Here is a 26,685-nt window from a genome sequence, read left to right as displayed (position 1 = left end):
GCATACAGATGAATATGTAAGCAGAGCACCAGATAGAGCGCTGCCCAGGAGCACGAGCAAGTCCTTATCTCCAAACAAAGTAAAGATTACACAAGAACCACAGGACGGATTTCATCATCCAAGATATCATGTTAATCAGTGTAATGTCACCCACCTGACAGTGTATGTAGTTTACTGAGCACAATCCTGCTGACAGGTGCGCTTTAAAAGGTAATTGTCATCTTTATCTAGTCCAGACAAGCCCTTTAAGCAAAAACTATTTATACAGCATTATGAATTCAATCTTAAATTTGGAAGCTTGATAAACTTGTCAAATGGGAAGGACAAATTTTATATATTTTATTATATAAAATTGGAAAATTAATCATAAAAATAGAGTAATGATAGATGTAAATCAGAAAAAAACTGTGTCCTGTACTTGTAACATGAAATATTTAGTAGCTCTTTTTAGTTCGTTCTTTTCCCTTAATTTCAAAAGTTGCAGATACTTTTGACGTTGCGTAAACCGTAGCACTTTTTATTTTATGTTGAATGGAAGAAGACGCACAGTCCCCTTGATCCTCCCATTCTTTCATTTCCTCCTCTTTGATAAAGATTGCCTTTCCAAGTGACTGGCCAACAAGTCGACAAACATCCTGGGCTTTCCGTCGTGCATTACTTACTGCATTGAGACATACTTGCCTCCTGGAATAGAAAATTAGACAGTTGAAATTTAACTTTGTCTTGCATTCTCTATAACTAGTAACTAGCACCGACACCTTGATAGTAATAAAATGGGACATAACTATCACTGTATACGCATATACACTGCTCAAAAAAATAAAGGGAACACATACAACATTCTAGATATCACTGAATGAAATATTCTATGCATCAGAAGGAATCCAGAGCCCACTGCACCTGCATATGGTCTCACAATGGGTCTGAGGATCTCATCCCGGTACCTAATAGCAGTCAGGGTTCCTCTGGAGGGCCGCACAGCCTAACATATGCTAACCAAAGAAATGCCTCCTCACACCATTACTTACCCACTGCCAAATTGGTCATGCTGGAGGGTGTTACAGGCAGCAGACGTTCTCCAAGGCGCCAATGTCAAATTTGGCAAATGCCAATCGCCTGCACGGTGTTGGGCTGGCACAAGATCCACTTGTGGCCCTCATACCACCCTCATGGAGTCTGTTTCTGACAGTTTGAGCAGACACATGGATGTTAGTGGCCTGCTGGAGGTCATCTTGCAAGGCTTTGGCACTGCTCCTCCTTGCACAAAAGGAGGCGGTAGTGGTCCTGCTGCTGGGTTGTTGCCCTCCTATAGCCCCCTCCAAGTCTCCTGGTACAGCATCTGCTCCATGCTCTGGACACTGTGCTGACAGACACAGCAACCCTTCTTGCCACAGCTCGCATTGATCTGCCATCCTGGATGAGCTGTACTATCTGAGCAATTTCTGTTGGTTGTACTGTAGACACCGCCTCATGCTACTATACTGTACTTCTAGGGGTGAGACCAATAACAAAATGCAAAAGTGACCAAAACAACAGCTAAAAAGGATGAGAACAATGAACTTGTCTATGGTCACCACCTGCAGAACCACTCCTTTATAGGGGGTGTCTTGCTAATTGCCTATCATTTCTACCTGTTGTCTGTTCCATTTGCACAACAGCAGGAGAAATTGATTCACAATTGTGTTGTTTAAGTGTTCCCTTTATTTTTTTGAGCAGTGTATATATACAGCTGGTGAGTTAAGTATTGAACACATCACCAATTTTCTAAGTAAATATATTTCCAAAGGTGCTATTGACATGAAATTCTCACCAGATGTTACTAACTCATCCAGTCCACACAGGAAAAAAAGAAAACCATAGCAGTCAATAAATGAAGTTATGTGTAATAATGAGAAATTAGTCAGGGAAAAAGTATTGAACACGCTTACTGAAATGTATTTAATACTTCATACAAAAGGCTTTGTTGTTGATGACCGCTTCAAGACACCTCCTGTATGGAAAAACTAGTCGCATGCATTGCTCAGGTGTGATTTTGGCCCATTCTTCCACCCAAACTCTTCAAATCCTGAAGGTTTTGTGGGCTCCATCTATGAACTCCAACCTTTAGTTCCTTCCATCAATTTTCCATTGAATTCAGGTCAGGTGATTGGCTGGGCCATTCTAGAAGCTTTATTTTCTTTCTCTGAAACCAATTGAGAGTTTCCTTGGCTGTGTGTTTGGGATCATTGTTTTGCTAGAATGTCCACCCTCGTTTTATCTTAATCATCGTGGTAGATGGCAGCAGATTTTAATAAAGAATGTCTTTAGTACATTTGACCATCTTTCAATGAAATTACATTTGCCAGTGCCGTATGCTGAAAAATAGCCCCACACCCCTCAACTCATAAATTCACTATTGGTATGGTGTTTTGGGGTGATATGCTGTGTCTTTTAGCCTCCAAAAATGGTGTTTATTATGGCATCCAAAGAGTTCAATTGTGGTCTCATCTGACCAGACTATATTCTCCTGGTATTTCACAGGCTTGTCTAAATGTTGTTGAGCAAACTTTAAAAGCACTTGAACATGCTTTTTGTTCAGCAATGGGGTCTTGAGTGATGAGCTCACATGCACTCGGCCTCCATGGAGTGTATTACTTATTGTTTGCTTTAAAACAATTGTACCTGCTGAATCTAGGTCTTTCACCAGCTCTCTCCACAGGTAGTCCTTGGCTCTTGGACAACTTTTCTGATAACTCTTTTCACTCCTGTCTGAAATATTGCATGGAGCACTGGGTCGTGGTTGGTTTATAGTGAAATGATGTTCTTTCCACTTCCAGCATACGGCCCCAACAGTGCTCACTGGAGCGTTTAGTAGTTTAGAAATTCTTCTGTAACCAATGTAATCAATATGTTTTGCAATGATAAGGTTGCGAAGGTCTTGAGACAGCTCACTGGTTTTACCTGTCATGAGTTGTTTCATGTGTGGCACTTTGGTAATGAGATACCTTTTTATAAGCCATCAGTTGAACCAGCTGATATTTCGCACTAAGTCGCAGGATTGCTTTCTAATTACTGTTTCTTTCTTCATGAGTTTAATACTTTTAAATATTGAACTCAATGTTTCAATATTCAATGAGTTCAATACTTTTTTTCTCATTATTACATGACTTAATTTATGGACATCTAAAGTTTGATTTCTTTGCCTGTGTGGATTGGATGGGTTGTCACCGAAATCTGATAAGAATTTCACGTCAATAACACCTTTTAGAAAAATAATTAATTACTTAGAAAATTGGTGGTGTGATCAATACTTATTTCACCCGCTGTATAATATATATACAGTTGCAGTTTGTGTTTAAAATAAACTGTGCATTACTCAGCCTCCCTAAGTCCAGTGCTGAGACTCCACATCAGATTCCGGTGTCTTTTGTTGTCTGTAGTGTTGCTGTCACTTTGACAGTGTGGCAGCCAATCATTTGAGTTCAGTGGCTCCACGTGGCTTCTGCCAACAACTTAGGCAGTGCCACATAGCTTAGTTCTTGGCTGCGACGATGTTGTGTGCATTGCTGATGCCATTTCAACAATGCAGACTTAGGGAGCAGCAACAAAGACTCAGCGCGTGACCCAGTGAGGGTGAGAAAAGCCATTTGTTTTTAAAACCAACTGAAGCCGGGGGATGGATTTTTCAAAACTAGAAACCCCTTTAAACAATTAACCAATATTAATAACAGATTTTTTGAAAGCTTTTTCTGCCCACTCCGCAGCCCTGGAAGACATAATTTTATTATAATGACTGGACATGGAGATAAGTTTAAGTACCTCAATGTTTCCATGTTCTCAGGAGAGTGATAGAATTGTGGTGAAGAAATGCAAACTGAAGTGGATAGTTTTTCTACAAGCATGTTGCAAATGTTCTGCAGTTTTTCAAAATCCTCAAATACTACACAGACCTAAAGCAAAAGAAGAAAACAAGTTTATAGGTCCACGATTTTAGTTCTATTAACTTTACATAAAACCATAACACTGGAAAAATTGAAGGTATACTGCTACAAAACATACACTAGCCTAAATACGTTCAGTAGATCTACTATTTTGTGTCTTTGGTAAAAGTGGAAACCCTTGCTAAAAATCTCTTCCCACTTTGATGACAAACAGACAAGCTGAATCCCATAATGGTTTGTGGGATGCTCAAAATTAGCAATTATGAAGGTCTCAGTATACATCGGACAGCTTTGTGAGCGGCTGTCTGCGACTCCTATAGACTTTGAATGGTGCAACAGAGAACGGTCAAAGCACGCAGGTACCTTCAAAGTCATTCTCTTTGTCGTAATGGGAAAAAGGGGGACTTGCGACCCTAATTCTAGTTATCAGTGTATCCCACATATCCAGTGAATAGGTGGAAATGTACCTGTGTAAGGTAATATTGTGAAGTCTTCCTACTTGTAATAATACAATTACCGCTCTGACAACCCTTGCTGGAAACTAATTTACAGTTGTTTAGATCTTGTCTAAGGCTACAATCACATTTATATCAGTAGGTTCTATCAGGAACTTATGTTGCAGCTTCTATCACATTTGACTGAAAAGACAGTGTTGCATGCAGTCCTCTATTTTTCTGATTAACAGATGGAATCCAAAGAGATATGCTATACTAGCATGTGACCACTGCAGCCAAACACAGACTTTTGAAGTGATGCCTCTATATATGCTAGGTCCTTGCTCCCAGGGTGTAAATAGAAACCAGGGAAAGGGGACACCCAGCAGGAAACTTAAAAAACAACTGTCATCAGTGCTAGTAACGTAAAAATCTGCCTTTACTGAAGATGGATTTAACCCGTGAATTGAGAATGAATGATCAGTCCTGGAGGAGAAAGAATCAGATTTCTCTAATAACAAACATAGCAATATATGTTATTTTCATGTGTAAAATTGATTTATGAAATAAAAATTAAAACAAGATTAATCTTTATCCCCTTCACCCCCCAGCCTGTTTTCATTTTCCTGACCCCAAATAGGGTCACCTTGTCGTGGTGGGATAGCTTTCATGCTTTTTTTTTTTAATCAAAGACAGTGTTTACTAAGAACCCTATGTTATTTAGTTGCACTTTTGCTTTTTACTTTAGTTACAGCAGGGTATATGCTCATTTTGTTTCTTGTAGGTTTTGTCTGTTTAATGGCCAATGTGAACATGCGTTTATGTGTTGCATGTATACAAACTCAAACTCCAGCTCAATTTTTGTGTTTAACTTTCCTGACCAGGCCAAATTTTACAATTCTCATCAGTGTCACTTTATAAGGTAATAATTCTGGAATGCTTCAATGTATCCCAGTGATACAGAGATTGTACTTAATTTTAGTGGTAAATTTGTTTGACATGATTTGCTTTTATTTATGAAAATATTGAAAATTTACAATTTTCAAACTTTGATTTTTTTATGCCTCAAATCATAATTAGGCTGTGTGCCCACGATGCGTTTTTTAAGCGTTTCCGCAGCGGCAAAAACGTTGCAGAAACGCTTAAAAAATGCATGGTAGAAGGCCTGCCATGTTCCCCAATGATAATCCGCATGTGCTGTGCACATGCTGCGGAAAGTCATAAGTTACTTACCGGTAACGTTTTTTTTTCGGAGACCATGACAGCACCACGAGAGAGGGGATCCGCCCACCAAGGACAGGAAACCTACAGGCTTAAAAGGGGGCGGCCCTCCCTCTCGCCTCAGTTTGGATTACATAGCATTGAGAGGACCGCCAGGTTAGTAGACATAGCAAAACAATCATAAGAATAACATTTTTATACAACACCACTAAGTGAGAAAAGGTTGTAATTAATAGATGAGGAGTGCTCCCATAAGGTGAAGGGAGGGAATATAAGGGTGCTGTCATGGTCTCCGAAAAAACCCCGTTACCGGTAAGTAACTTATAACTTTATCGGTCGACCATGACAGCACCACGAGAGAATTGCAGAGATGAAAAAGTCTAGGGAGGGACCACAGCCTGGAGCACCCTTTTCCCAAATGTGAGGTTGGATGAAACACCCAAATCCAGTCTATAGTGCCTATAGAAGGTAGATGGAGAAGACCAGGTAGCAGCCTTACATATGTCTTCCATCGAGACACCAGTCTTCTCCGCCCATGAGGTTGCCACCGCCCGGGTAGAGTGAGCCTTCAACCCCTGTGGCGCTTCCTCACCGCTGGAGACATAGGCTAGCCACGAGCCAGCAATAGGTTCCCTCCATCAAGGACAGGAAACCAAACTGAGGCGAGAGGGAGGGCCGCCCCCTTTTAAGCCTGTAAGTTTCCTGTCCTTGGTGGGCGGATCCCCTCTCTCGTGGTGCTGTCATGGTCTACCGATAAATTTCTGCTGCGGATTATCATTGCGGAAAAAAACGCAGCACTACCAATTATTTTGCGGAAGCGCTGCGTTTTCGCCGCCATTGACTTGCGTTGGAACGCATGGATTTCGCATCACTGCATCTCTAGATGCGGAATCCATGCGTTCCAATGTGCGGATGGTACCCAGGTGTGGCAGACAGGAGACTCTCCTCCGGACCCGGGTACCACAGAACCTGTGAAAAAAAGAATAAAATAAATATAACATTTATTTTTTGCCTTCTGACGGCCCCCGCTGCGCTCGTTCTCCCATGCCGGCAGCTCGCGATGGACTGAAGGACCTGCGCTGACGTCATAGTTATGTGACGGCAGGTCCTTCAGTGTAGTGTACCGCGATCTGCCGGCAGCCAGGACGGAGAGAATAAAGACTCCGGGGGCCATCAGAAGGTAAATATAGATTTATTTTTTTTATTTTTAACCATTCTTTGGAGTTACACTATATAAATCCATGCCATTTGCATGGATTTATATAGTGTGACCAAGTTGTCAAGCACTTTCCAAGTGATGTCAAAATCGCTTGGAAAGCGCTTGTCAACCTGCATGCGGAAATGCAAGTGAAGAACGCTTCACATCCGCATGTCCCTGGCAGGAAAAACGCATGTACAATCCGCATGCGTTTTTTCTGCCAGGGAGATGCAGAAACGCTCAGGAAAATTCTGGAGCATTTCTGCATCGTGGGCACATAGCCTTATACACAATATAGATAATAACATTTACCATGTCTACTTTAAATCAGCATCATTTTGAAACATTTTTTTTGTTAAGTTAAAAGGGTTAAAAGTTAATCAGCAATTTTTGTAGCAAAATGTACAAAATCAACTTTTTTAGAGACCAGTCCAGGGCTGTGGGTTGGTAAGCCAAACCCCAGACATTTCCCTGACTCCGCATAACTGCCTCACTACTGAGCATAAAGTGGAGCACAGATTCATTTCAACTAAAAGCCTAGATCCTTAGAACAGGAATAGAACAGACATTTCATAACTTTCCCAAATTCTTATGAAAATATTTACAGCACATACTGCACTAAACTTCTGAACCCAATTTATTATATATTTTAGGAGTCGGAGTCGGTCCATTTTATACCACCTTCCCAGCCCTGGGGACCACAACACATTTGAAGTGACTTTAAGGGCCCTATGTGACCAAAAAAACTCAAAAGTGAGGCTATTTTAAAAACTGAACCCTTCAAAGTGCTCAAAAACACATTCAAGAACTGTATTAACCCTTTGTGCTTCACAGGAATTAAAACAAATGTGGAAGGAAAAAAACAAACATTTTAATTTTTCCCACAAAAGGGTAACAGGAGAAAATAGACCATACAATTTGTTGTGCAATTTCTCCTGAGTACACAGATACGCTATATGTGGTGGAAAACTACTGTTAGGGCGCACAGCAGGGCTCGAAATGGAAGGGGAAAAATTTGACATTTGGAGTGCAAAAATTACTGGAATAGATAGATGCCATGACACATTTGCAGAGCCCCTGATGTGCCTAAACAATGGAAATGCCACACAAAGTGACTTAAATATTAAAGTTAAATCATTAAATTTCCCTGTCCCTGCAGCATTTTGGGCCTACAGAAAGGCTGACATGTGTATCTGCTTTGTTGAATATTGGACACCGACATGCATGGATAAAGCAGTCGAAACAAAGCTTCCACACAGGAAAAGGGTGATATAATCTCAACTAATCTAATGATCTAACAATGGACAAATAAACTATTACTTTGTAACTACTTCACATATTATTTTGCTACAATAATTCTTTTTGGTGGACACTCCAATAAACCACTTTTTTTTTTTTTTTTAATAAGAATTATCGTGACATTTTTTTGAAGTATCAAATATGGTAAGAAGTCCTTAATAAATCTAAATTTTCCGTGTATATTTATTTAACAGTGACCCCATTTTGGAAACTACACCCCTCAAGGAACTTATCTAGAGGTGTGGTGAGCACTTTGAACACGCAGGTACTTCACAGAATTTTATAATGTTGAACAGTAAAAATGGAAAAAAATACATTTTACCCTCAAAAATGTTGCATTAGCCCCAAATTTTTCTTTTTCACAAGGGTAACCGGAGAAAATGGACCATACATTTTTGTGCAATTTCTCCTGAGCACGCAGATACCCTATATGTGGTGGAAAACTACTGTTTGGGCGAACGGCAGTGCTTGGAAGGGAAGGAGCACCAATTGAATTCTGAAGCGCAATTTTGGCTGGAATAGATTGCGGATGCCATGTCATAACAGTAGAAACCCCCATCTGTGACCCAATTTCGGAAACTACACTGCTTGAGCAATTCATTTAGGCATGTAGTGAACCTTTTTTTTTGGACAAGTCAATGGAAAATTACCATTGTTTCCACTAAAATGTTACTTTGGCCCTTAGTTTTTAATTTTCAAATGGGATAAAAGGAGAAAATGAAAGGTACAATTTGTTACACAATTTCTCCTGAGTACACCAATACCTCATATGTGGTCAAAAACTACTTTTGAGGCACAGTGCAAAGCTCAGAAGGGAAGGAGCACCATATTGGAGTTCAGATTTTGCTGGAATGGTTTATGGGTGCCATGTCACATTGGCAGAGCTCCTGATGTGCAAGAACAGCAGAAACCCCCATAAGTGATCCCATTTTACAAACTACAACTCTCAATTAATTAATCTAGGTGAGCAGTATATTGTTAGCATATGTGCCTCACAGAATTTGATACCATTGAGCGCTGAAGTAAAAATAAATTACACTTTTACCACTAAAATGTTGTTTTAGCCCCAGATTTTACATTTTCACATGGGGAAATGGGTAAAAAAATGGCAACAACATTTGTCACACAATATCTGCTGAACGTGGCAATACCCCATATATGGCTGTACAGTACTGCTTAGCCACACGGCGAGACTCCGAAGGGAAGGAGCGCTATTTGAGTCTTGGAGAACAAATGTTCGTTTCCGAACTCCATATACAAAGCCCCTAAGTGCTAGAACAGCAGAATCCCCCTTCAAGTGACCTCATTTTGAAAATTACACCCCTCTGGGAATTGATCTACAGGTGTATTGATGATTTTAACTCAATGTGTGTTTTCCAGAAACAAGCAGCAGTGGATGTTGCTGAGTGAAAATTGCATATCTGCCATTGATGTGCCCAGTACATTGTAGTATCCGTACATTATGTCCAGCTCGCGCTTCTGGAGACATGCACCCGTAAATTAAGTTGGCTCTGATCACTACAAAAATGCCAAACATGTGAACTATAAATGTGGCTTAAGCACAGTGGGGCTCAGAAGGGAGGGGGCATTTGGATTTGGGAATGCAGAATTTGCTGGATTTCTTTTGGGGGCGAGGAGCCATAGCGTTTTTCCAGAGCCTTTGTGCTACCAGTAATGTGGAAGCCATCTAGATTTCCAATGACAGATGACAGACCCAAGTGGCTTTTTTTGTGGATTGAGTTGAAGGAAAATTTTACATAAAATTTTGAATCACGTTGTTGTTAGTGATGCAATATGCATCATTAACATGCTTTTTTCATTAAAATTGGTGCTGTAATACTTTGCCAAAACCACTTTATATTGTTATATCTTACTTGCTCGTTTAGTCATCGTGGTGTGCTTCATTGTGTTCAGTCAGGGTTTTCGTTGCCCACGCAATTTGAATGATGTTCCTGGGTTTGCGCTGATGTCACTGGAATCCGCTTTGAAATGCCGCGCCTGCCAGTGTGTATCGGGGAGCCGCAAATGTGCCGTGACGAGCGGGGACAATGCATTGGGGACAGGTTAGATGCTACAAATCACGACAGGTTCCCTTTAAACCGAGCTCCTGGCAGTGATCACGCGTGCACAGCTCCTGTGCCATGCACGATCAGTGACGTACCTATACGTCATTGGCTAGGAACCCCTGCCCGACCATGACGTATAGGTACGTCAAATGTCGTGAACAGATTATGACTGGGGTAACATAGCCCCTTTTTTTTTTTCTATTGTTAGTGGCTCCATCAGGATTTGCATCCGAACCCCCTGTATAACAGGAATCAGGCATATGCATCATCATACCCAAAGGCCCTGTCGGAGCATACACCTAAATACAGTTTTACGGGGCGTTTGGACGTAAGCAACAACGAAGCCATTGACCGTAGGAGAAAACGCTGTGTGAACCCAGCCTAAGAGGCGAGTACAATGGTTTTTATTTCCTAATGTTTAATGATAGGACTATGTTTTGTTACTCTGAGAACCCAGTTTACATTTTGCTTTTTAAAATAAAGTTGCTGAAAAAGTGAAACACATGATTCCACCAATGGTTTGTTAGTACAGAGAGATGTTCTGCAGTCATACCTCAGCATCCATTTGATATGAATTTGCTTTTCTTTCAATTTCCTTGGAAATAGTAATATTTTCACCCTTGGCATTGAAAAAAAAAAGAAAAAAATTAGTCAAGCTATACTGAGGCACGTTATGTCTAAGAGTCCCGCAATTTGTCACACAGAGCAAGCTGATTTCTAGAGCGTTTTTTTTTTTTTCCAAGAAAAATGTGATAGGTACGCCCACCCGAAAAAAAGACATGCACACATACCATAAGAGCACCTTCACTCATATTGGCAATGGTGCACCAAGAAACTAGAGCGTCATAAAAACAAGCAGTGAACACTTACATCTTGTTCCTTAAAAACATGACTGAAAGTTACCCAGGTATCGCCACATTGCAAAGAGTTACAGACATGTTCACTACTTAATCAACAGGGACACAAAGTGCATCGCAATCAAGGTCCCACTCTAAAACTCCTTCAGGGAACAACCTGGCCACATGCATGTTTTAGATGCTGTAGAGCTCATTCATCCTGGAAATCCAAGGTGATATAAGATTAGCTTCATTAAAGCACTGCCAATAAATGGTTATCCCCTAAAACATCTGTAATCTAGTGTAGTTGTGCTAAAATACTTACCCATTGACATCTTCCCCTGCTTCCAAAGTTGCCCCACTCCCCTATTGGGACACTTGACCTCAAATCAGCCTGGCCAGATGACACTAGGGTTTATGTGTGGACCAGAAGTTGCTTTCACCAGGTAAATCTCTAGAGCCTTGTTCTACGTCTCCATTGGCTTACACCGACAGAAGTAGCGGTGGTCCCTGTGTGAGCCAACAAAGGAGAGGGGCGTTCACCTGACCCATAAGAGGAGCAGAGCGAAGCTGCAAACGGGGAAGACTGTGGTCGGTAACTATACAATACAACTATACTACATTACACACATATTTAGATTTTGTTGGCAGTGCTTCTTTATTGAGATCTTTAGGCATTTATCATTAATTTTTAGTCCTATAAGCTTTACGCTATACAATTACACAAATAAAAAAAAAACAGATCTAGAATCTGTGAACCTGTTCAGAATCTGCAGGAAATCTACCCCATGCAGGATTATACATGATATACATACAGTTGTGCTCAAAAGTTTACATACACCCGGCAGAATTTTTCCTTTCTTGGCCTTGTTTCAGAGAATATGAACGATAACAAAAAAAAAAAAAGTTCTTAATACCTTGTATTGCCCCCTTTTAAATCAATGACAGCTTGAAGTCTTTTGTGGTAGTTGTGGATGAGGTTCTTTAATTTCTCAGATGGTAGATGGTAAATGGCTGTGTCTCCTCACTCCAAATTACCTTGTTCCAGAAGTTTTGAGGCTTGTCTCTGGGCTGTGTGACGTATTGTAGGCGAGATACTTTGTGGCATTTGTGCAGTAATGGCTTTCTTCTGGCGACTTGACCATGCAGCCCATTTTTCTTCAAGTGCCTCCTTATTGTGCATCTTGAAACAGCCACACAGCTAGTTTTCAGAGAGTCCTGAATTTCAGCTGATGTTATTTGTGGGTTTTTCTTTGCATCCCAAACAATTTTCCTGGCAGTTGTGGCTGAAATTTTGTTGGTCTACCTGACCGTGGTTTGGTTTTTACAGAGCCCCTTATTTTCCATTTGTTAAGCACAGTTTGAACGCTTCTGACTGGCATTATCAATTCCTTGGATATTTTTTTTGTATCCCCTTCCTGTGTTATACAGTTCAACTACTTTTTCCCGTAGATCCGTTGACAATTCTTTTACTTTCCCCATGACTCACAATCCAGAACCGTCAGTGGCTGGATGCAAGAGTCGGTCTGGATCCCAGAAACTCACTCAGCTTTTATGCACACACACTGATTACAAGCAAACAGGTCACAGTTGAGGATGTTACCTTTAGTAGCCATTCAAACCCATTTGTGTCAAATTCTGTGCATGTTATCAGGCCAAAATCACCAGGGTATGTGAACTTTTGATCAGCAAAAATTCTGCCGGGGTATGTAAACTTTTGAGCACAACTGTACATGATGTCTCTCATGTGAAGGGAGCAGTGATCACGGTCTATAGGGCCATCAGGAATGGTCAGCGTTCAGCTACAGCCCCATTAATCATAGCAGTGTTGTAAGCGCTCCATCCACATGGGGGCACAGGATACATGTGTAACACTGCCTGCTATACATGGGATGTAATGCTACCTGCTATACATAGGGGTACATGAGGTGTAATGCTGCCCCCTATACATAGGGGTACATGGGGTGTAGTGCTACCCGATATATATAATAGTACATGGGGTGTAATGCTGCCCTCTATATATAGTGGAGGTACATGAGGTGTATCGCCGCATATAGGAGTATTTGGTGTGTAATGCTGCCTGCTGTATATAGGGGTACATGAGGTGTAATGCTGCCCCATATACATAGGGGTACATGGGGTGTAATGCTGCCCCCTATATAAAGGGGTACATGGGGTGTATTGCTGCCCCCTATACATAGGGGTACATGGGGTATAATGCTGCCCCCTATACATAGGGGTACATGAGGTGTATTGCTGCCCCCTATACATAGGGGTACATGGGGTGTAATACTGCCAGCTATACATAATGGTACATGGGGTGTATTGCTGCCCCCTATACATAGGGGTACATGGGGTGTATTGCTGCCCTCTATACATAGGGGTACATGAGGTGTATTGCTGCCCCCTATACATAGGAGTACATGGGGTGTAATACTGCCAGCTATATATAATGGTACATGGGGTGTAATGCTGCCCCCTATACATAGGGGTACATGGGGTGTAATGCAGCCCCCTATACATAGGGGTACATGGGGTGTAATGCTGCCCCCTATACATAGGGGTACATGGGGTGTAATGCTGCCCCCTATATAAAGGGGTACATGGGGTGTATTGCTGCCCCCTATACATAGGGGTACATGGGGTATAATGCTGCCCCCTATACATAGGGGTACATGAGGTGTATTGCTGCCCCCTATATAAAGGGGTACATGGGGTGTATTGCTGCCCCCTATACATAGGGGTACATGGGGTATAATGCTGCCCCCTATACATAGGGGTACATGAGGTGTATTGCTGCCCCCTATACATAGGGGTACATGGGGTGTAATACTGCCAGCTATATATAATGGTACATGGGGTGTATTGCTGCCCCCTATACATAGGGGTACATGGGGTGTATTGCTGCCCTCTATACATAGGGGTACATGAGGTGTATTGCTGCCCTCTATACATAGGGGTACATGAGGTGTATTGCTGCCCCCTATACATAGGAGTACATGGGGTGTAATACTGCCAGCTATATATAATGGTACATGGGGTGTAATGCTGCCCCCTATACATAGGGGTACATGGGGTGTAATGCAGCCCCCTATACATAGGGGTACATGGGGTGTAATGCTGCCCCCTATACATAGGGGTACATGGGGTGTATTGCTGCCCTCTATACATAGGGGTACATGGGGTGTATTGCTGCCCTCTATACATAGGGGTACATGAGGTGTATTGCTGCCCCCTATACATAGGAGTACATGGGGTGTAATACTGCCAGCTATATATAATGGTACATGGGGTGTAATGCTGCCCCCTATACATAGGGGTACATGGGGTGTATTGCTGCCCCCTATACATAGGGGTACATGAGGTGTGTTGCTGCCCCCTATACATAGGGGTACATGGGGTGTATTGCTGCCCCCTATACATAGGGGTACATGAGGTGTATTGCTGCCCCCTATACATAGGGGTACATGAGGTGTATTGCTGCCCCCTATACATAGGAGTACATGGGGTGTAATACTGCCAGCTATATATAATGGTACATGGGGTGTAATGCAGGCCCCTATACATAGGGGAACATGGAGTGTAATGCTGCCCCCTATACATAGGGGAACATGGAGTGTAATGCTGCCTCCTATACATAGTGGAACATGGAGTGTAATGCTGCCCCCTATACATAGGGGTACATGGGGTGTATTGCTGCCCCCTATACATAGGGGTACATGAGGTGTATTGCTGCCCCCTATACATAGGGGTACATGAGGTGTATTGCTGCCCCCTATACATAGGAGTACATGGGGTGTAATACTGCCAGCTATATATAATGGTACATTGGGTGTAATGCAGGCCCCTATACATAGGGGTACATGGGGTGTAATGCAGGCCCCTATACATAGGGGAACATGGAGTGTAATGCAGGCCCCTATACATAGGGGAACATGGAGTGTAATGCAGGCCCCTATACATAGGGGAACATGGAGTGTAATGCTGCCCCCTATACATAGGGGTACATGAGGTGTATTGCTGCCCCCTATACATAGGAGTACATGGGGTGTAATACTGCCAGCTATATATAATAGTACATGGGGTGTAATGCAGGCCCCTATACATAGGGGAACATGGAGTGTAATGCTGCCCCCTATACATAGGGGAACATGGAGTGTAATGCTGCCCCCTATACATAGGGGAACATGGAGTGTAATGCTGCCCCCTATACATAGGGGAACATGGGGTGTATTGCTGCCCCCTATACATAGGGGAACATGGGGTGTATTGCTGCCCTCTATACATAGGGGAACATGGAGTGTAATGCTGCCCCCTATACATAGGGGAACATGGGGTGTATTGCTGCCCTCTATACATAGGGGAACATGGGGTGTATTGCTGCCCTCTATACATAGGGGAACATGGGGTGTATTGCTGCCCCCTATACATAGGGGAACATGGGGTGTATTGCTGCCCTCTATACATAGGGGAACATGGGGTGTATTGCTGCCCCCTATACATAGGGGAACATGGAGTGTAATGCTGCCCCCTATACATAGGGGAACATGGAGTGTATTGCTGCCCTCTATACATTTGGGTACATGGGGTGTATTGCTGCCCCCTATACATAGGGGTACATGAGGTGTATTGCTGCCCCCTATACATAGGGGAACATGGGGTGTATTGCTGCCCTCTATACATAGGGGAACATGGAGTGTATTGCTGCCCTCTATACATAGGGGAACATGGAGTGTATTGCTGCCCTCTATACATAGGGGAACATGGGGTGTATTGCTGCCCTCTATACATAGGGGTACATGGGGTGTATTGCTGCCCCCTATACATAGGGGTACATGAGGTGTATTGCTGCCCCCTATACATAGGGGTACATGGGGTGTATTGCTGCCCTCTATACACAGGGGTACATGGGGTGTATTGCTGCCCTCTATACACAGGGGTACATGGGGTGTATTGCTGCCCCCTATACATAGGGGTACATGAGGTGTATTGCTGCCCCCTATACATAGGAGTACATGGGGTGTAATACTGCCAGCTATATATAATAGTACATGGGGTGTAATGCAGGCCCCTATACATAGGGGAACATGGAGTGTAATGCTGCCCCCTATACATAGGGGAACATGGAGTGTAATGCTGCCCCCTATACATAGGGGAACATGGAGTGTAATGCTGCCCCCTATACATAGGGGTACATGGAGTGTAATGCTGCCCCCTATATAAAGGGGTACATGGGGTAATGCTGCCTGCCGTCTATAGGGGCACTGTCCCGCTCCCCCGCAGGCCTCCGTACATAAACGCCTCTCACCGTGACCGCTCTCTGCCGCAGGGTCTGCTCTATATACTCCAGCCGTTTACAGACGCTGCTCTTCGCCTCCGCAGCTGCCCCTTTGCTGCTGGACACACGTACACACAGCCGGGCCCTGTCCGGGGCTGCGCTCAGCTCAGCAGTGCCCGTCACTTGCACTTCGCGCCCTCCTTTGTGCCCAACCACAATACCCGGCTTGTTCTCTATCTCCTCACGGACCATATGCGTCATATCTCCCGGCTGCAGAGACGCGAAAAGCCGTGAAGCCGGCAACGGAGCGGCCATTGCTTCACTGTCACTATGGAAACAGATGCGCCGTATGCTCGCGTCTAGTTACGTCCTTGATGACGTGATACGGACGGTGGCGTAAGCAGGTGGGAGGGTAATGTCCCTGTCACGTGACTAGATCTGGTAGGCGTCATGGTTTTGTCCTCACGGCGTCCATACTGAGGTGTGTGAGAATTTGCTGCTGACACTGAGGTACAGGACGTTGTGTTACACACGTGCTATAAGTGCAGCCACAGTTTGCCTTATGTTAGTCTCATAGCTAGCCACATGCCTTTAAGAAGAAGTCTGGCAACCCTCCATAAAGGCTCCAGAGACAACGCTGAAGCATCTCTTCATGGATTCTTCAGGCTATGGGGATGGGACTGAGCCATCTATGTTCTCTGTGGGCTTTTCTCTTGCCCTGAAGTGTATACTGCGTCCCTTCGACCATCATGGGCCCCGTATGCGCACGCTGCCTGCCTTCGTCAAGAGTTCAGTAGCCTTGCAAACACTTAAAAAGGGTGATCCTGAAATGATCACCAAAGTCTTCGAATATTGTCCCATAATTAGTTCTTGTTACCTGTTCACAGGCTAAGGGATTAGTGTCTGATTGCTGGGGTCCCACCACCATCCCCCCCACCGATCACGAGACTGGGGTTCTTGTGTCCCTTGTGTGAATGGAGCAACGGTGACTTGTATACACACTGTCACTGCATTCATTGCCTGGGTCCAGCGGAGAGAGTCGAGTATAGTGGATGGCGTCATTAGTCCCATAGACTTTGGAGCAGTAATGTGCATGATCGACCTCTGTGCCATTCAAAGGGGGATTTAGGACCTCCTTTCTTGTGATTGGTGGTGGTCCCAGTTGTAGGACCTACAGCAATTGGAAACCTATCCTGTGGATAAGTAAGCATTTGTCCTTTTCAGCGGCATAACGGGTGGAGAAAGATTGAACTTGATGGACTTGTGTATATTTTCAACCCATATAACTATGTAACTATATGAAAATGTCACCTGTAGGTGGGGGCTTACTATGAGCATGAAGATGTCACTGAGGAGGGGCTTAGTATAGGCAAGAAGATGTCACCAGTGAGTCACTGAGTAGGGGCTTAGAATGGGCATGAAGATGACACCTGTGAGTCACTCAATATTAGCTCACTATGGTCATGAAGACGTCACCTATGAGTCGCTGAGTATGGATTCGTGATGGGCATTAAGTTGTCACCTGCGAGTCACTGAGTAGAGGCTCAGTATGGGCATGAAGACGTCACCTATGAGTCGCTGAGTATGGGTTCAGGATGGGCAAGAAGTTGTCACCTGTGAGTCACTGAGTAGAGGCTTAAAATGAGCATGAACATGTCACCTGTGAGTCACTAAGTTGGGTCTTACTATGGACTTGAAATTGTCACCTTTGAATTACTGAATATTCTCAGTATGGGCATAAAGATGTCACAAGTGAGTCACTTAGGGGGTCAGTATGCTTATGAATATGCCATTTGCAATTCACTGAGTAGGGTCTAAGTATGGTCATGAACAGGGCTGTGGCATCAGAGTCAGTGCCCAATTTGGTGGAGTCGGTATAAAATGGACCAACTCCGACTCCTAAAATATATAATAAATTGGGTACAGTAGTTCAGTGCAGTTTGTAGGGAATAGTTTTTTCATAAGAATTTGTGAAAGTTATGAAATGTCCTATAAATGTCTGTCCTATTCCTGATCTAAGGGTCTAGACTTGTAGCTGAGATGAATCTGTGCTACAGTAAATTTATCACTTAAACATGAGCCATGTATGAGGGAGTCGGAGTTGGAGTTGGTGTCATGGAAATTGAGGAGTTGGAGGTTTGGCTTACTGACTCCACAGCCCTGGTCATGAAGATGTCACCTATGAGTCACTGAGTAAGAGCTCAGTATGGTCATGAAGATGTCAGCTGTAAGTTACTGAGTAGGGGCTCAGTATGGTCATGTAGATGTCACCAGTGAGTCATTTAGTAGTGGCTTAAAATGAGCATGAAGATATCACCTGTGAGTCACTAAGTAGGGGCTTAAAATGGGCATGCAATGTTCATTGTTGAGTTAGTGAGTATGCTCAGTATGGGCATAAAGATGTCACCTGTGAGTAACTGAGTAGGAGCTCGGTATGGTTATGAATATGCCATTTGTGATTCACTAGGTGCTCAGTATGGTCATGAAGATGTCAGCTGTCTGTCACTGAGTAGGAACTCGGTATGGTCATGAAGATGTCACCTGTGAGTTACTGAGTAGGGGCTCAGTATGGGCATGAAGATCTGACCACTGAATAGGGGCTTAGTATGGTCATGAAGATATGAGTCGTATGGGCATAAAAACTTCACCTATGAATCACTGAGAAGAGACTTATGGGCCTGAAGATGCCACCTGTGATTCACTAAGTAGAAGTTCAGTATGGGCATGAAGATGTAACATTTTTGTCACTGAGTAAGGTCTCAATATGGTCATTAAGATGTCACCTGTGAGTCACTGAGTAGGGGCTTAGTATAGTCATGTAGATATCATCTGTAAAGTCACCCAGTAGGGGCTCAAAATGAATATGAAGAGGTTCAGTATGGTGATGAAGATGTTACCTGTGAGTCACTTTGCAGGGGCTCAAAATGAGCATGAAGGTGACACCTCTGAGTCACTGAGTGGAGGTTCAGTATGGTCATGAAGATTTCAGCTTTGAGTCACTTAACCCTTTCACGACATATAATGTACATGTACGTGCCCCCATGTTTCCTGGCAGAATATGGCTTTAGCCATCATGTGCCTTTAATAGCCACGGGTGGAGCGGAGCTTTGCCCGCAGCTGTCAACATGTTAAATGCCACTGTCAATCTTTGACAGTGGCATTTAACAAGTGCCGGAAGGCGGGTGCATCATTCCACGCGCCCATTGGCGCGCCCGCGACGTGATCGCAATGCGCCGGTGGGTTGTCATGACAGTCGGTATCTGCTGATGACCACTGTGCCTCTCATTACGATACTCCTGTGAAAGCCAGGTTGTAGCTGGCGTCCTTAGGAGATCGTGCTGCAGCACTGCTATGTATAGCTCAAGTGATCAGAGGATAGCAGATTCAAGTCCCCTTTAAATACAATAAACTATTTAAAAAAAACAATATGAAAAAAGTAAAAAAACACAATTTTTAATCACCCCCCCTTTTTGCGCCATTGAAAATAGAACAATTGCAAAAAAATAAACATATTTGGTATCACTGCTTTTGTAAAAATCCGATCTATCAAAATATAAAGTAAATTAATTAGATCAGTAAACAGCTTAACAAAAAACAGACAAAACACCAGAATGACATTTTTTGGCCACTGCAGCTTTGAAACAAAATGCAACTAGAGATGATAAAAACATCGTATCTACCCCCAAAATGGTATCAGTAAAATTGTCAGCTCAGGGGCCAGGGCGCAAAAAATAAGCCATGACCCAACCCTAGATCCCGAAAAATGAAAACGTTACTGGTCTCAGAAAAATGGTTTCAAAAGCAAAATTGTATTTTTTTTTACAATTTTCCAAATTTGTTTTCATCACTTAAAAAACAAACTATACGTTTGGTATCTGTGTACTCGTACTGACTTGGAATCAGATTGCCAGGTCAGTTTTACCATATAGTAAATAAAAAAAAAAAAAAAACAATTGTGCAATTGCATTTTATTGGCAATTTCAACACGCTTGGAATTTTTCCCTATTTTTCAGTACACTATGTGGTAGAATGAATATATCGCAAAAGACACTTGGCACTCATTCATTGTGTTCAACAGGAATATTTGGCGAACGTATGCGCTTCCTGTTTAAGCAGTGGACACCACAGATGTTCACCCAGCGCTGTAGCACACAGTCTCCCACTGTCCAGATAACTGATGAAGGTCTTGCATTGACTGAAACAAGCTGTCATATGTCTGTAGATGGACAAATAAAAAAGTTATGGCTCTTGGACGAAGGGGAGCAAAAAAAAGAAAATCATTATGTCATGATGGGGTTAATAGGAGCTCAGTATGGTCATTAAGATGTGACCCATAAGTCACTGAGTAGGAGCTCAAAATGAGCATGCAAATTGCCTTTTCAGAGAAAAAGAGGACTTGGACTCTATAGCGCCACCTATTAAATGAGCATGAACATTTCACCTCCGAGTCACTGAGTAGGAGGGTTAGTATAGTCATAAAGATATAATCTGTGAGTCATTGAGTAGGGGCTCACTATGGGCAAAATAATTGCAGGGAGGTAAGGAGGTTTTCGGGGCTCTGGTCCGGCAGCCACTGACCACTGATATGATCCGTTGAGCAAGTTCCTATGAATATTTTTGCTTAAAGGGTTATTCCCATCTCCAAGATCTTATCCCAATATGTCGTAGGTGTAGTAATAATAATATTAGCAAATACCTCCAATTAAAAATGTAGTATAGTTTTTCTGATTTGCTATGTTTCTTTCCTCATGTGCAGACATTGCAGGACCTTAGGTATCCATGGTTATGACCACTAGCAACTAGTTAACTAACTGTCACTATATTACTGGTTGTAGCCATGGATACCTAAGGTCCTGCAATTCCCTGCACATGAGTAAAGAGACATAGCGAATCAGAAAAACTATACTACATTTTTAATTGGAGGTATTTGCTAATATTGATATTATTACACCTACTACATATTGGGATGGGATCTTGGGGATGGGAATACTCCTTTAACTCTACAAATTATTTTAAATAGAAATGTGTTTTTATAAACTCAGTTTTCCACAGCCTTGGCGTCCAAGGGACGCCAGGAAATCCCCGCCTATCTGTTTATTATTCCCTCAAATTCCCACCTATATGCTTATTTACCATATCCCCCCCCCTCTCCCTGACGTCCCGGGCATGCGCAAAGCGCCTCTCACATAGAGTGCGCTTTGCTTCATCCCGGCCCCGTCTGCCTGTGCACTGCTCCGCCGGTTTCTATTACGCAGGCACCGAGGAGTCACTGTCGCGGAGAAACGGGGCCGTGATGAAGCACAGCGCTTTCTATGTGAGCGGCGCTTTGCTCATGCCCAGGAAGTCGGGGAGAACAGTGCACGTTACAGGGCCCTGTGACGTGCAGGGTAGGGGGGGGGGGGATATGGTAACTAAGCATATTGGGGATTTCGGGGAATAATAAACAGATAGGCTGGGATTTCTTGGCGTCCGGGGGACGCCAAGCCTGTGGAAAAAGGAGTTTATAAAAACACATTTCTCTGCAATCAAACCTCTGCTATGGGCCATACAGGTAATTATAGATTTACTTTTTTATACCCTGTATGGCCATAATAGAGGTCTGATATCTCCCATGGGAGTGACAGATTCCCTTTAAAGTTCTTATATTGTGTGGCCCTGTCAGGTCACTCTATCTCCCAAACCTCCCAATTACAATTTAGAGCCGTAATCCAGCATTAAAATTACTTTCTAGATGTCTCATACTGTTATTCATATTTTCACCAAATCAATTTTTATTATAGCTGCTCTGCAGATGTAAATGATGTTGTAATAGTCCATTAGGCAGTCTTGTCTCACTCCCAAATCATGACCTCTTGGGTATGATTAACATTCTCCAAAGATCCATGTGTATGGAACAATGAAACTCTATGGGTCTGTGTGCTGTCCGAGAGAGAAACAAACAGAACATGAAGTGACACATGGAAATGTGAATGTAGCCCAATTCTGCTGCCAAAGTAAGAGTACGGAAAGTAACGTGTTTATTAGTATTCTTGCTGTATTATCATACACATATGATTTTTTTTCTATAAATGTATTGTTTGAGTTCTTCACCGTTAGATGGCAGTGTTACATACAGTATGGACTAGAAAATGGGATCGATACTTCAAGCTTTCAGGGGACAGCAAAAAGACAGATGAAAGGTGTGGTAAAATGGTTGAAATTCTTACTCAATCTGAGATCTTAAATGGTCTTAAAATGATCTATAATGCTTGGAATTCTCTAAGGGCACGGCAGAGAAACAAGGAAGAGCTAACCGGTTTATAGTTGTATCACATTTTTCATTCTGAACCCCCCATCCACTGTAGCGTCTTTGTAATGTGAGGTGCAAACAGTTACTATTGTGCCTTATTTTTGTCAGAAGTGAATAGTTATAAAGGACAGTGGATAGTACACGTACAATTTACTTTCAATACGACTATTTTTTTCTAGAAATATGTTGCAGGATTTAGTTTTTTTTTAAGTGAATTTGCTTAATACCTTTCAATTTCTGCTTCTAAATGTTCTGTAAAAATACCTAGTTTTTTTTTAATGTGTTAGAAACTTTAGAAGAAAAGAATCTATAAAGGCATATTAAAGATTTACCAGATCAAAGACTCTCCATGAATAAAAATATATGGCCAAAAGTAGGGCATAAAATCAATAGATTCAAGAAAAATGGAGAAGCAAATAACAAAAAGTACATATCTAAGTCCTCACTAGTGAGAAGATGAATTAACTCTAAAGCAGTCCCACTGACTATATCATTTCACAGTCCACAACAGGAAACACAATTTGTATATGCACTGTTAGAGGGAGTCTGTCGGCCCAAACTAACAGTATAAAGTAAGCACACAGCTTTATAGAAAACTAGCAAACCCTTTCTACTCCCGGATGGCGAGCATTTTTATTGGTATATGGTCTCCCATGCTGGTATGTGCTGCCCCCCTCCTGGTATTTGTGCTGCCCCCCTCCTGGTATTTGTGCTGCCCCCCTCCTGGTATTTGTGCTGCCCCCATCCTGGTATTTGTGCTCCTTAATCGTGTTCCCCCATCCTGTTATGAGCTGCCACCATCCTATCCTGGTATGCATGGCACCCCTCATCCCTATCCTGGTATGCATGGCACCACTCACCCCCAATCCTGATATGGATGGCACCCCTCACCCCCAATCCAGGTATGCATGGCACCCCTCACCTCCAATCCTGGTATGCATGGTCCCCTCACCCCCCAATCCTGGTATGCATGGTACCCCCTCATCCCAATCCTGGTATGTATGGCACCCCTCACCCCCCAATCCTGGTATGCATGGCACCCCTCACCCCCCAATCCTGGTATGCATGGTCCCCTCACCCCCCAATCCTGGTATGCATGGTCACCTCACCCCCCAATCCTGATATGCATGGTATCTCCTCATCCCTATCCTGGTATACATGGTTCCCCCTCACCTCCCAATCCTGGTATGCATGGCACCCCTCACCCCTCAATCCTGGTATGTATGGTAACCCTCATCCCCAATGCTGGTAAACATGGCACTCCTCGCCCCCCAATCCTGGTATGCATGGTCCCCTCAACCCCCAATCCTGGTATGCATGGTCCCCTCACCCCCCAATCCTGGTATGCATAGTACCCCCTCATCCCTATCCTGGTATATATGGCACCCCTCACCCCCCAATCCTGGTATGCATTGCACCTCTCATCCCCCAATCCTGGTATGCATGGTCCCCTCACCCCCCAATCCTGGTATGCATGGCACCCCTCATTCCCCAATCCTGTCAATCACCAGTAAGGGAGGAGGGGTTGCATGTAAAACCAGTTGGAAGGCTGCAGTGAGTGTTGCCACACCAGGGTTGCACAAGCACCCTAATTAGCATATTTGATTAAAATTGTATTTCTGCAGAGTGGAGGTAGCGATTAGAACATGAAGCAGTTTTTACTGCTATAACTGCTGAGCACATAAGTTTGTCTGCCCCTCAAGGTACCATCTTACACAAGAGCGGACAAGGACAGTTAGAAGCCTTTTGTATAAGAACTGAATATGGGACCCTCTTATCGCATAGCTCATCTTATAGCAACACATTTTTTCTCTCTCAAAATCCACCAGTAATTATGAGCTCTGAAGTTTATTAGCTTATGCTTTATGTGCCATCTAATTGATCATAGTTAACTGATTTTAAGATGACAGTGAGCCCCTAACCTATTGAGCCCATGTCACGCAAGGTGAGGGAAGGAATAAGTATACAATGACAGGAAGAGGGGGAAGGGAGCCCAACAACTAGGGAAAGGGGTAGTGGAGACCCCTAGGCAGACCTAATATCACTCTGCCTACCCTATCGTCCCTATATAGCTCCTGCACCCATCACCGAGCAGGAACCTATGTCCCTAGAGCTAGGCACGAGATACAGAAGGGATGGGGTGAGCACGGGTCAGGCCCCACTACAAACTAAAGACAAACATGCCTTGTCAAGCTACCGCCCCATATCACTTCTCCCCTATGCCTCAAAACTACTGGAACAACGTCCACTTTGAACTGTCTTCCCACCTCTCCTCCTGCTCTCTCTTTGACCGCCTCCAATCTCGCTTCCGACTGCACCATTCTACTGAAACAGCCCTGACTAAAGTCACCAACGACCTACTAACTGCCAAATCCAAGCGAAACTTCTCTGTCCTCCTCCTCCTAGACCTGTCATCTGCCTTTGATACAGTGGGCCATTCTCTCTTACTACAGACTCTCTCATCTCTCGGCATCACATACTTGACCCTATCTTGGATCTCTTCATACCTAAAAGACAGGACATTCAGTGTCTCCCACTCACTCACCACCTCCTCATCTTGCCTCTGTCGGTGTCCCCCAAGGTTCAGTTCTAGAACCCCCGCTCTTCTCCATCTACACCTTTGGCAGCTCATAGAGTCTCACGGCTTTCAGTATCATCTGTATGCTGATGACACACAGATCTACCTCTCTGGACCCAATATCTCCTGCCTACTAACCAAAATCCCACAATGTCTGTACGCTATCTCATCCTTCTTCTTTGCCAGATTTCTAAAACTTAACATGGATAAAACAGAATTCATCATCTTTCCACCTTCCCATTCACCCCCCCCCATCTATCAACGTCAATGGCTGTTCATACTCCCAAGTCCCGCAAGCTCGCTGCCTTGGGGTAACCCTGGACTTTGATCTCTCCTTCAAACCACATATCGAAGCCCTTCCCACTTTTTGCCGACTCCAACTCAAAAATATTTTCCGGATCTGCACATTCCTCAACCACGAATCTGCAAAAACACTAGTGCATGCCCTCATCATCTTCCGCCTCGACTATTGCAACCTCCTGCTCTGTGGCCTTTCTTCTAAAACTTTCGCACCCCTGCAATCTATCCTAAACTCTACTGCCTGACTAATCCCCCTGTACCCCCGCTATTCCCCGGCCTCTTCTCTCTGTCAATCCCCTCACTGGCTCCCCTTTGCCCAGAGGCTCCAGTTCAAAACCCTAACCATGGCATACAAAGCCATCCACAACCTGTCTCCTCCATATATCTGTGACCTAGTCTCCCGGTACATACCTGCACGCAACCTCCGATCCTCACAAGATCTCCTGCTATACTCCCATCTTATCTCCTCTTCCCACAATTGCATACAAGATTTCTCCCGTGCATACAAGGTGATGAGGGCATGCACTAGTGTTTTTGCAGATTCGTGGTTGAGGAATCTGCAGATCCGGAAATTTTTTTTGAGTTGGAGTCGGCAAAAAGTGGGAAGGGCTTCGATATGTGGTTTGAAGGAGAGATCAAAGTCCAGGGTTACCCCAAGGCAGCGAGCTTGCGGGACTGGGGAGAGTGAACAGCCATTGACGTTGATAGATGGAGGGGATGAATGGGAAGGTGGAGTGATGATGAATTCTGTTTTATCCGTGTTAAGTTTTAGAAATCTGGCAAAGAAGAAGGATGAGATAGCGTACAGACATTGTGGGATTTTGGTTAGTAGGCAGGAGTTATCGGGTCCTGAGAGGTAGATCTGTGTGTCATCAGCATACAGATGATACTGAAAGCCGTGAGACTCTGAGCTGTCCCAGGCCAAAGGTGTAGATGGAGAAGAGCGAGGGTCCTAGAACTGAACCTTGGGGGACACCGACAGAGGCAAGATGAGGAGGTGGTGAATGAGTGGGAAATACTGAATGTCCTGTCTGTTAGGTATGAAGAGATCCAAGATAGGGCCAAGTATGTGATGCTGAGAGATGAGAGTCTGTAGTAAGAGGGAATGGCCCACTACTCTGGAACTCTCTACCCCAACATATCAGACTCTCGCCTACCGTGGCAAGCTTCAAAAGGAACCTGAAGACCCACCTCTTCTGACAAGCGTACAACCTGCAGTAACCATCGTTCCACCATACCGCTGCACAATTAGCTCTACCCCCACCT

At 43.6% G+C, this 26,685-nt stretch overlaps 1 protein-coding gene and 1 long non-coding RNA gene across 2 annotated transcripts in view; one reads left to right on the top strand and one right to left on the bottom strand.

Annotated features, from left to right (window-relative positions):
* Positions 1-317: 317 nt before the first annotated feature.
* Positions 318-16,660, bottom strand: IRAK1BP1 (interleukin 1 receptor associated kinase 1 binding protein 1). Its single transcript, XM_073675597.1, has 4 exons — positions 16,283-16,660; positions 10,692-10,757; positions 3,799-3,929; positions 318-684 (listed from the first exon to the last, which is right to left on the bottom strand). The coding sequence occupies exons 1-4, from the start codon at positions 16,565-16,567 to the stop codon at positions 435-437; spliced, it is 732 nt and encodes a 243-aa protein (XP_073531698.1). The 5' UTR covers positions 16,568-16,660; the 3' UTR covers positions 318-434.
* LOC141259495 (uncharacterized) overlaps positions 16,642-26,685 on the top strand; it is a 24,757-nt gene continuing 14,713 nt past the window's right edge. The window contains exon 1 of the long non-coding RNA XR_012318428.1: positions 16,642-16,762. This is a non-coding gene — a long non-coding RNA (uncharacterized lncRNA). The remainder of the gene's footprint in view (positions 16,763-26,685) is intronic.

The sequence above is a fragment of the Phyllobates terribilis genome, unplaced genomic scaffold (assembly GCF_046119375.1).
Source record: "Phyllobates terribilis strain yellow unplaced genomic scaffold, ASM4611937v1 Scaffold_3__8_contigs__length_932513732, whole genome shotgun sequence".
NCBI classification, from domain to species: Eukaryota; Metazoa; Chordata; class Amphibia; order Anura; family Dendrobatidae; genus Phyllobates; species Phyllobates terribilis.
Note: the sequence above shows the minus strand (reverse complement) of the source record. Positions and strands in the feature narration are given on the sequence as shown.